Source organism: Malania oleifera, chromosome 1 (genome assembly GCF_029873635.1).
Source record: "Malania oleifera isolate guangnan ecotype guangnan chromosome 1, ASM2987363v1, whole genome shotgun sequence".
NCBI lineage: Eukaryota > Viridiplantae > Streptophyta > Magnoliopsida > Santalales > Ximeniaceae > Malania > Malania oleifera.
In genome coordinates, this window is record NC_080417.1 from 16,254,912 (window position 1) to 16,266,979 (window position 12,068).

Below are 12,068 nucleotides of genomic sequence, written 5' to 3' on the forward strand. Positions count from 1 at the left end.
AGTGAAGTAGAGGGAGCTAGGGATGTGCATAGCTGCGGCTGGATAGAAAAAAGGAAAAACAAAAACAAAAACAAAACAAATAAAACATGCAGAGCAAAACAAAAAACAAAAACATAAAAAACAAAAACAAAAACAAAAGAAGGTGACAATAAAAGTTGACACAAAGCAGCTAATAATAATTATGCGTGGAATTCGGTACGTGCATGCATCCCCATGCACGATGCATGCACAAAAGAGGCAAGACATAATCTGTTTTTTACGTTAATTAACCAACATGAAAATTAAAATATAACTCCATCCTAATTAATTAAGCATGTTTAGAACTTTAATTGTCAATAGGGTTTGGAAAATGTTTGGTTCAAGTCTCAGTCATCTGCAAAAGAAGCTATCTTGACTTGGCTTATTGAAAATAATTAACTAGGAAGATTGAAACTAGCTTGGTCCTTAATTAATGAATTCTTAGTTTCTTTGTTTGTGATTGAAGGGATTTGGAAGTCAAATTTTTTGGGAATGATGCCATCATCAAGTGGGTAAATTCCACACCATCCAAAAATTATATGGGTTCGATATTAATTATAATTACATATTAAGGTGGAGTTTGGTGATCGATGCTAAACTCATGATCGTACGATTTTTAATTATCTTTTTTCTTTTTAAATTCAGCGATGATTTATTTATTTTTTTGGAGTTTTGGTAAAGTACATTTTGATTAAAAAACACTTTTCAATTAAATCATTGCATGTTAGCTTACACGATATTTTTATTATACTGCAAAATTAATTATTTTTGCTATTAAATTAGTTAATCTAACAAAGTCTTTTTTACGACATTAGTCTATTTGATTAACACGTCTCGTTATCGATAAATCAAATAATTCACCCTTTATCGATTTAGATTAAGTATATCTAAAAGGGATGCCTCGAAAAATATCTCACCCACCAAATCCCACTACCAAAATAAGTGAGAAAAATCAAAGCAAGAGCAGGAATTTAAATGTAGGTGTACCTTTATACACCCCATTAATTAATTGAAAAGCAAAATATCAATGATCTTAACATTTTTTTTTTAATTATATATGTAGAAGAAAATTAAACCAAATACAATAATTATACTCGGTGAATGATCAGGGGTGCATCAATAGGCTTTCACCCCCGGATTTGGTACCGCACCATAGCGTCCAAAGTGGCGTGATGGTGGCTGGAGTTCTCGGGTTATAAAAAAAAAAAAAAAAAAATTATACTCACAAATTTTTTTGTTCATTAAGAAAAAATTATTAACTTTAAATTAATTACATACAAATTGTCTTTCAAATCAAGCCTCTTGAATTTGGATTATGTGTTTTTTCATAAAAAAAAAAAAAATCAATGCAACGTTGTTTTAAATTTGATTCAAATTTAAGACTCGAACTCTTAATTTTCAGATAATTTATATCTTTGTTAAGTTGATGGAGTCTTAATAATACATATTTCTTTTTTTAAATTTCACATGATTAAATAATTATAGCATCTTCAATAAAGGCATAAAAAAATCATAATAAATATAAAGCAATATCTTCAAGAAATGCCATTCCAACTTTTAATGACATTTTTTCCTTATATAATTAACAGTAAAATTAATTAAACTTATAAATAATAATTACACTTTATAATTAATAATTAATAATAATTAAGCTCTATGCTGAATTTTCTTCCTCCTCATTTTCTACCATACTAATATATAATCATAATGCAGCCTTGTTAAAAATTTTTGGGGCGCACCATCATGATCATCATCCATTCCTAGTCAATTAACCAAATCATAATATCCCCTACAAATTACAGTAATTACAGCTAATAACCCTTCATTAACCTGTCCAAACTTCCACAAATTAAAAAAAAAATAAAAAAATAAAATTTATAAAAAAAAAAGGACAAATTGACAAGGATACCCCTCCAGACCCGGCCCCTCTATTTAAAGCAACCGCGAAAACAAACCAACCCACCTCTCGCACGCCTCGCACGTGCCAGATCGAGCCGACACCTCACCCTTCCCTCACTCCCAAGGCCCCGGTCCCATCCCCCCCCCCCCCTCTCTCTCTCTCCCTTTCTCTTTCCCTCTTTGCTTACTCTGCTCTTTACCTCGCTCTCTCTCTCTCTCTCTCTCGCATGGTAATGGTTGCTCTCGCCATCGGTTCTCGTTGTAGTTTGTTACTTCATCTTCTCAATAAGATTGTCGGTGGGATCTAAACATCTGGTATTAATCGTGATAATGCAGCCTAATTTCTCCATTAGCTCTCATTCATCCGCCCCTCTCTCTCTCTCTGGTTCGCTGCTGCTCGCAAATTTCAATTTTGCTTGCTGCTTTCGTTGAAGCTTTCTGCGCATTGAGCCACTTCGTTTGCTGCTGAACCGGCGGTGGGGAGAGCTCCGGCGGCTTGTGTTTTGGTGTGAACAGGTGCGCTATGGGTTTTTGATTTTTTCTTCTACGTGTTTGACGTGCTAGAATGTAGCTTGATAGAAGGAAAAAAAAAAGGTTTTGCAGTGGCAGAAGCGTTTGTTTTCTAGAGATTTCTTTCTTCCGTGATGATATCAATGTCATTGATATAGTGCGTGTGCGAAGGTGTTCAGTCTGATTATTTGCTCATTTTCTATTTGTTATCTTCAGGACGGGTTTCCTGAATTTGTTCTTCCTCAGAGAGAAAAAAAAAAAGTTTCTTTTGAATGAATATTTGGTGGATTCTCCGTTTCTCTGTTTTTCAGAGTCTGCATTTGAGATCAAAATGTTTCCGTGCTATATATTTGAACAAATGTTTGGTTGAATTGGAATCTAAACTTTAATTTTGTTCATACTTGCATTAACTTCTTAAATTAATGGTAGCGCTGTGAAATTTTTATATTTGTTTTTGGTTTAGTTGCATGTGATACATGAATTTTCAATTGTACAGCACAAAGGGAAACAATTTCTATTGCCTTCTAAAATTAAATGTTTCTTCAACTTTGTTTTTTAATGGAAAATAATTCTCCAGAGATTTCATTGCTAAGGTTTCAGAGATAGCAGCGGATTTTTATGATGTTGTGTGGGGAAAATTCATCTTTTAAGTTGTCTTCCTAACACAAAAAAGAGTAATGCCACTATGCGGTACTATGACTTTGTATTGTGTTCCCCTTCTGCAACTTAATTTGTGACACACTTAAGCTGTGATCTGGCCATCTCGACCTTGCAATATGGACTGGTTCTGAGTAAAACGTGAAGTCTGTTGGACCATGAAAACACCAATTTTTTTTTTATTTTTTTATTTTAGTATAATAAACGTGAAGAGCACCATATCACAACTGCGGACCCATTTTTGAGTGCATTTACATGTAGAAAAGTTTTAACCCAGTTTATTATATATTCCTCAACACGCTAGTACATTGACCAAGGAGGCATTTTATTCGCCCCATTTTTCCTTTTCCTAAAACCTTCTCCTTTTCACCTAGCAAAAAATAAAACCACCTCCTTTCATTTGGCATTCCAAAGACCAGATATCCAATTAACAATAGATATGCATGATCACAGCTTCATGAAATACAGAGGGGGCAAATCAGAGTAAGAGGCTGTCATTTTGTGTCTATCAGGAACAAATATTTCTGTTCTATTTTCAAAGGACTAGAATAGAGATGCCTAGGAATCTCTGTTAAAGGACTTCCTGCAAACTTTATAATTCCACCCTTGCTGCTGTTTTATTGAATTTTTTCTTCTTTATTTATCAGCAAAAAATAATGTGGTGAGTGCACCTAAAACATTGTGCCAGGCCATTTTTCCCTTTTGTGAGACATTGGGAGGCCCATTATACTGACCAGAATAGGCCATCCCCCTTTCCTAATTTCTCTCCATCCTCTTCAAACCCATGATCTCCATCATGGAAGTCCCATGATCAAACTATTGGCTGTCCCTTGAAGGAACCCCTTTACTAGTTGTTAGCACAAAACTCTTGGCCATCATGGCATTATGTTGCACCTCAATCTAATGGCTTAAAATTTTTAAGACCTAGGGGTTGTTTAATATGGTTGTAGAACCAGCATAGGTTAATGTCTAGCATTCAAATTCTTGTCATTAAAATTTTTCTGCATGTTGAGTTGTAGAAAACTTAATGTGGATAGGAGTATTAAACCATTGTTACACCTTAATCTAATAGCTTAAAATTCTTAAGTGGTAGTTCAAAAATATGCACATGATAGACAATCAAAACAGGGTGCCTAAATAATCATTGCTTGTGGAAAAAATGCTTTATAGGCATGAATTTTGAGCTGGTATTTAGAATGATTATTCTTATAAAATTATTCTTTCCTAAAAATTACTATAATTGGAAAATTCTTAGCTTTTATGCACTGTTCCCCCTCCTGGTGGAGCAAACAGTTTGAGTTATTGAGTACTTTGTAATTTCCCCAGTGAACTGACTTTTACTTTCTCTTCTTGTTTCTAATTATGGTAATTGTTATAGCTGGTTACTGCTCTTAGTAAAAGGTGGATATTTTCTTATAACTATGCCAATCAAACAACAAATTGACAATACCAGTAGATAATACTCTGTATTTCCCTTTATTTTCGTCATGCGTTCAAGATTGTTTGTAGATTCTAGGGTTTACTAGGTTGAAAATCATGATTTTTCTTCATTGTGGCCTGCACAGTGCCATGTTTTTAGTGTTAGGATCACGATGCTATGAGCCTATGACATATAACACCGCCTTCCTTCATACTGAAAAGTGACTACTTAGTATTATATAAAGTTGAGGTACCCTGTGAGATTGGCACATCTACAACTGAACCTTAAACTTCATCATGTGGGATGGCTAAAGAAGATCATGCTCAAGTATTTTAGCTTCAGTTATGATATTTCCTTCGGAACCATCTAATAGGAGAATCTTTTACCGATCAGATGGCTTACCAAATTATCTACCCAAATAAAAGTTAAAAGGAAAGATATGCATATGTTAGAGACGTACAAAAGTGCTTTGAATGGGTTCTTTAGTGGAGGATTGTTATTTATGAAGGGATTAGTTCATAATAACTGAGATTTCTGAGAGAGTGGTGAGGTCAAAGTCAAGGGGAATGTGACCAGTGAATGGTGATCAAATATCTAATGACAGACTATCCCAAGATATGGCCCTTGGTTGGTTGCAATGGTGATACTGAATTCGTACCGTCAATATTAATTGGTTAGGAAAAGGCATTAGTAATCATATTATGATATTACACAACTTGCACTCAAGAATTGCTCTCCACCACTTCTAGTACAGATATTGTCAGTCTTAGCTGCTGACTTAACTCAAGACTGAAGGCTGTGCTCCTTTTTTCCATTTTTGCAGATTTTTGTCATTCAGTTTCTTCATTTGATCCAATCTGGGAGACAATGGACCACAAGACTTGGCTTTGGAGGAAAAAATCTACTGAGAAGGATGCAACTGAGAAAGCAAAGAAAGGAAATGAAGAAGAGGTAACTGAAATACATTATGTTTATCTAGTGTTTTTTGTTTGGCATTTCATTTGATTGTGTCTCTATATTCTTATTGTGCTAATAGGTCTGACAAGCATGCATATTTGTGTGTGTGTGAACAGTGAACACATGCATGTGATCTGGAGTTCAAAGGCATATAGCTGTAAAATATTTTTATTGTTCTTCCATTATTTATGTTATTATCATAGTGAGGTTTTGCTTCATGGACACAGTAAATGGTGGAGCTAATTCCCATGAAGAAACAATGCCAAAAATGTTGGGCAAACCAAATTCTTTCAAGAAACTTCATGGAAAAGCTATTGAGCATTATTTACTGGTACTTTTTAGTTTGTACCAATTTTTCATTTCATTGAGGGTGGTAATGTGGTATCAACTGTGAAATATAGCGTATCTGCCTTTGGAACTTCATGGAGCACTAAGCTTACAATTAATCCTTGCCCAGTTTTCCTGAATCTTTTATATTAGGTGACATGCTTGCTCTAGAACAGTTAGTCCACTTTCAGCATGTTATGCAACTCGGGTTCCTCAGATAGATATTAAAACCTATTGTGACAAAACCTTTAAATTCATGGCATGAGATAATTTTACATATCATTTCTATTGCAAAATTTAGCAGTCAAAGATTTGGAAAACAATCAGTAGGTATTTTTATAGATCCTTCATAAAATATTTCCTATTCACTATCAATTTTGATCTTGGATACAAATTTTACAAAATTTTCCATCAATATTTTGATTATATGTTTATGTGTATCTATATGTTGTTTTGATCACCTTTTGCATGGTCCTTGAATATTCCAAGGATACCGGTTCTTAGTACTTGGTACTTTCTTGTACTCATTTATGATGTAAGTTAAATCAATACCCAGAACCATTTACTGGTCATAGCAGTAGTCAACTCTTGATTTACCTATTCTATTGGGATTTTGCTAATTTGAGATCCTGTGGAGTTGGGTTTTTCAGATGCCTCCCATGTGGATTGTGAGTCTGACAAATTAAATTAGCATATGTTTGATTGCATGTCCTTACTTCTCATGGCATCTTGATTCTCTGATACATCTATTGCACATTTTCAAGAAAAAAATTTATTAACAGAATCATGTGGATAGCTTGCACCTGCACATCAATCTAGACAGACCTGTAGCCAGCATCATGCTTGGAAGAAGAGAAGTCTGGAAAAGGAGAGACAAGAGAGTCAGGCTATTCAAGTTACAATCTCGAAGGCTGCTTTAAAAAATTCTGGAAGCTTTAAATTTTAGAATTTTTTAGAGCTTTCTTTCATGAGTGATGTTAGCATTCAGAGTATTCTAAAAGTTTGGTTTGGTCAGCCATGATCTCCAATGAACACCTACTTGTCCATATCAACTGTACTAAACTTTAATATTCCCTATCTTGCTTAAATCAACAAAAATATCAAGTGTCAAAGTGTCAACCCAAAGATGAGGCACTAGATCTGGACACTCCAATTGTAATATTAGATGTCCAAAGTGACTGCTGGAATGCCAAAAATTAACCTGTTCTTGAAAAGCATTGATTGCCCAACTATGTAGTTGCTAATATAATTAAGGGAATGGTTATCAGGATTGTAAGGAAACTTGAAATAAGTCTTCCATTGGAAGCTAATGACATTCATTCATGTTCATTTGAGCAGGTTGATCATGCCTTTCCAATAATGATGAATGATTCTATATGAAAGTTAATTTTTTCGTTTGGGATTAATTCTCATATACCTTGAATTTGAGCTCCTCTTTCAAAGAACTACAAAATAGTAACTAGGATTAATTTCATACACCTTGAACTTGAGCTCCTCCGTAGCACATCATAAAAATATCATACACTGCTAATATTTTTGTTCGGTTTGATTCAGGTAATTGTGACTGAAAAAGAAGAAAGGGAGGGAGATTTTAAAGTTTTGAGTGATAAGCTTTCTTCTGCCCTCTCTGAATGTAATGCTAAAGATGATCTGGTGAAGAAAAATGCAAAAATTGCACAGGAGGCCATTGCAGGTGATTTACTGTATCATTATTTTTTTCTATTTTATGTTTGTTTCCTCTGTTCCTAAAAATTATAGATACCAGAAACATTTTTTAAGCTTCAAAATTTTTATTAGTCTTAGGATGTTCTGTTAAGATTGAGATTCTTTAAGTCTTAACAATTTAGCACTTTTTGAAAAATGACCTATGTACAGGATGGGAGAAGGCAGAGACAGAAGCAGTTTCCCTAAAGCAAGAATTGGATAAAGCTTTACAACAGAGAGTAGCTCTTGAAGAGAGGGCATCTCATTTAGATGCAGCCTTGAAGGAATGTATGCAGCAGCTACGTTTTGTTCGAGAAGAGCAGGAGCAAAGGATTCATGATGCTGTGACAAGGACATCAACAGAATTTCAAAAAACCCAGATGGTTTTGGAGGAGAAGTTAGATGAAGGCAGGAAGAGAATTTCCAAATTAGGCATTGAGAATACCCATCTTAGTAAAGCTCTTGCGGAAAAGGAAAAGTTAATTGAAGATTTGAATGTATGTAGGACTCAGGCAGAAACTGATTTCAATGCATTGATGACTAGACTGGGTTCCACAGAGAAAGGCAATACTTCTTTGAAATATGAGGTTCGAGTGCTTGAGAAGGAGCTTGAGATTCGAAATGAGGAGAGAGAATTCAATCGTCGAACAGCTGATGCATCACACAAGCAACACTTGGAGAGTATGAAGAAAATTGCAAAATTAGAATCAGAATGTCAGAGGCTACGTCTCCTTGTTCGAAAGCGGTTGCCAGGGCCTGCTGCTTTGGCAAAAATGAGGAATGAAGTTGAATTGCTGGGAAAGGATCCCTCTGAAATAAGAAGAAGAAAGTTGAGTTCTAGCCCACTTGGTTTCACCGTGGACTTTGTGGAGGACAACTCTCCTGATACTCCCAGCAAAAGCATCAACTTTATGACTGAGCAGTTATGTACCATGGAAGAAGAGAACAAGACTCTCAAAGAAAACTTTAATAAGAAAACAAATGAACTTCAATTCTTAAGAAGCATGTTTGCTCGTACAGCTTCAAAGCTCTCACAAGTTGAGGCAAAGCTTGAAGAATCATCAAAAGGCCAAACAATCATGGAGCCCAATAGGTCCAGTCTAATATCGCAAGAACTCTCTGTGTCATCAGTGTCTGATATTGGCAGTGATGATAAGGTTAGCTGTGCTGAATCTTGGGCTTCTGCTCTGATTTCTGAATTGGAGCACTTCAAAAATGGCAAACAGAAGGGGCCATCATCATGTAAAACAGTCGGTGTTTCGGAAATTAATCTGATGGACGACTTTGTTGAGATGGAAAAGTTGGCTATAGTTTCTGTAGATGAGACGTCTGGAAGTTCTGAGATTTCTTCTGATAAAAATAATGCAATTGTTGGCCCCTTGGAAGGAGAGTTTGATGGGAATTCATCAAGAGGAGTGGGAAGGGAGATAGTTCCAGTATCTGACTGCACATCTCTCAGTGTCTCAGAGCCAGAAACCCAGTCCAAAGATTTGGAAATCAGCAAGGTTCCTGGTTGGCTTCAGGATGTTCTGAAAGTGGTCTTAGAGCAATTCCATCTCACACAAAGAAACCCTGATGAAATACTTGAAGATATTCGAGTTGCTTTGGCACATGTTAATCATTCAAGCCCCAGAAGATTAATTGATGCTATAGAAATCTTGAACCATCCCCATGGATCAAATTCCCTACATGGGGATGGCATCTTCAAGGGGAAACCTCCAGTTATGGATTCATCCTATAGAGAAACAGATGTTGACATCTCCCCAATAGAGGACAGCAAGCAGTTCCAGCCAAATCTAAATAAATCAATAAGTAAAATGATTGAGCTTATTGAAGGGATCAGTTTACCTTCTCTGGAATATAATCAGGACATCATGCCAGGGAAGGATAGTAGCTTTTTACCGTATAAGATTTCAGAAACATCTTCAGGCTACATGGTTCGTGTCTTCCAGTGGAAAACTTCTGAACTTGGTGTCGTTTTACAGGAGTTTGTTCGTACTTGTTATAATTTATTGAATGGAAAGCTTAATCTTGAAAATTTTGCCCATGAATTAACTTCTGCTTTGGAATGGATTGTGAACCACTGTTTTTCTCTTCAAGATGTTTCAAGCATGAGGGATGCAATCAAGAAGCAGTTTGATTGGGAAAGTGAAAGTGAAGTGGAAAGTGGAATGATCAGTCAATTTTCAGAAGCAGAGAGATTACGTGTTTCTAAAGAACAGTCATGTTTTCCCCAAAGTGCTGCTTTGAATGGGCATAATATCTTGTTCGAAATGGAAGATCTTCAGTTTGACATGAAAGAAGATATTATGAAATTAAAAGATCAGTTGATGAATATGGAGTTGACCAAAAAGGATTTGGAAGAGAGGTTACGTGCAGCAACTGATCAGAGTGAATCTTCAATGTTTAAACTGCAGGAATCTGGAAAAAAAACTGCAAGCTTGCAAACAGAGTTAGAAAATTTAAAAGAATCGAAGGGAATGATTGAGCATCAGGTTGAAAATCACAGGTCAATGAATGAAGATCTTGATAGACAACTCTCAGTTGCCAGAGCTGAACTAAATGAGGCTCGCCAAAAGCTTTCTTCTCTTGAAGTAGGACTAAAGAACAAAAATAACAGTTGTGAAGAATTGGAGGCCACGTGTCTTGAACTACAGCTCCAGCTAGAAAGGTACCCTTGTTTTATTTTTTTTATATCTTATTTTATTTCATTGCTTGGTAGGTACACTTTTTTTCTTTTGTTTCATTCTCAAACAAGTTAGTCTCCAACTTTCCACTGTTGAGGGATCTCAGATTTCAAAATCTGTAATTTTCAGTTTGATGAAGAAGGATATTCCGAAGAATGACATGGGTAAAGAAGAGAAGTCACTCCGAACGGTAAGTTCCCATATACAGCATTATGCATTTATGTATATGTCTGTATTATGTAAATTATGATGTGATCCTTTGCTTCAGGAAGTCACATTTCTGTTCATAAGATTTTGTTCTGGAATATCAACAGTAACTTAAGCACGCTACACCCCTTGTATGAGTCCTGTTTCAGAAGTTAGTTGATGCATTTCACCAAGCTTGAGTGTGCAAAAATGAATACATATATCACCCGACCTTCATTCCTACAGCATCTGAAGTTTGAAATGCATAAGCATTTCTTGGTTGAAAAAGCTTCAAGAATCCATAAAAAAGATGAACCTCTGTATGAGAGAAGGATGATATTTTTATCTTGTTTGCTTCTTTCTAATTTTTGTCTGTTGGTCTCTAGTATGACAATAGCTGGCTATCTGGCACCCTATAATTTCCCTCTGAGCAATATCGTTTGAAAATAGGGCCATACAATCAACTGCCCTGGGGCAGTTGATAACATTGCTGTTTTAGTATTTTAAGAAATATTCCCCATTCTATGCAGGAAAAATCACCACATTCTTGGTCAACAACTACATTTAATGTAATTACATTTCATAAAATGGCTTCTTAGCAAGTGCCATTTGTTAACAAAATCTTTGAAAATAAATAGAAATCCATATCTTGTCCTTGATATACTGTACACTCCCATCTTCTGAGTAGCATGGTAAAACAAGAATGGCAATATTTTATTTTTTGTTGGGGGAGGGGGGGATTGTTGAAGAAAGAAAATAATAGTCCATTGGATTTTTTGACATTTTTAAAAGAAATGGGTGGATTGTGGTTCAATAACTTAATCATTACTGACGTTGCAATTCAGATTTTCATGTTGGCAAATCTGCAAGTGATTGAATTACAATTTTTGCTTATGACCTGGTTCTAAATGAGGACTTTACAAACCTCGTCAGGATTGGGAGATCACAGCAGCATCAGAAAAGCTGGCAGAATGCCAAGAAACAATCCTCAACCTAGGGAAGCAGTTGAAGGCCTTGGCATCACCAAGGGAAGCCGCCCTTTTTGATAAGGTCATCTCGACCCCTGCAGATACAAATATCACAACCCCAACGACCACCACCCCCAAGAATAAGAACACGAACCAGCGGTCCTCTCTACTGGATCAAATGTTGGCAGAGGATGATGCTGCAGTGATGGATCTCAGTTCCCCCAAGACTAAAGAAATCATTTGCACGTCGAACCCTCAGAAGTCGACAGCCCTTCAAGATGGCGATTTTAAATCCGCTTTTGCTCCCAATGGGCTGAAAGAGCTTCCAGAAATGCTTCCCATTGTAAATGGTATTAAACACAAGGGTGATGAAGCTGCTGTCGGCTCTCTGGCCATTGTGCCAAGCAAAAAGCAAGGAGGTGGAGGTTTGTTGAGAAAGCTATTGTGGAGGAGAAAGAAAGGTAACAGCAAGAAAATGGCCCTTCCCCTTCCTGCCTAAAAGTAGTGAGTAATATACAGGTTGGTGCCAGTCCATTGGTCGCACCCTAGGAGTGGGAACTAAAGAGGTTTAGCTTCCATTGGTTGTTTGAAAGAGAGAGAGAGAGAGAGAGTGATTTGCATGGTATTGTTTGTATTAATGCTGTATATAACTGACGGAAAACCAAAAAAATGAAAAAACATATACCAAGTACTGAAAAATGAAAGTGAGCTCACCCAGATATGGAGTCATCGACT

At 36.1% G+C, this 12,068-nt stretch overlaps 1 protein-coding gene across 2 annotated transcripts; it reads left to right on the forward strand.

Moving 5' to 3' along the window:
• Positions 1-1,979: 1,979 nt before the first annotated feature.
• Positions 1,980-12,050, forward strand: LOC131160719 (filament-like plant protein 7). Of its 2 annotated transcripts, XM_058116599.1 has the most exons (7): positions 2,081-2,147; positions 2,254-2,433; positions 5,328-5,455; positions 7,343-7,481; positions 7,664-10,163; positions 10,309-10,369; positions 11,299-12,050. In XM_058116599.1, the coding sequence occupies exons 3-7, from the start codon at positions 5,372-5,374 to the stop codon at positions 11,830-11,832; spliced, it is 3,318 nt and encodes a 1,105-aa protein (XP_057972582.1). In that variant the 5' UTR covers positions 2,081-2,147; positions 2,254-2,433; positions 5,328-5,371; the 3' UTR covers positions 11,833-12,050. The 2 variants fall into 2 exon arrangements, with proteins under 2 accessions (XP_057972572.1, XP_057972582.1); XM_058116589.1 differs by having other exon boundaries at positions 1,980-2,433.
• Positions 12,051-12,068: the final 18 nt, after the last annotated feature.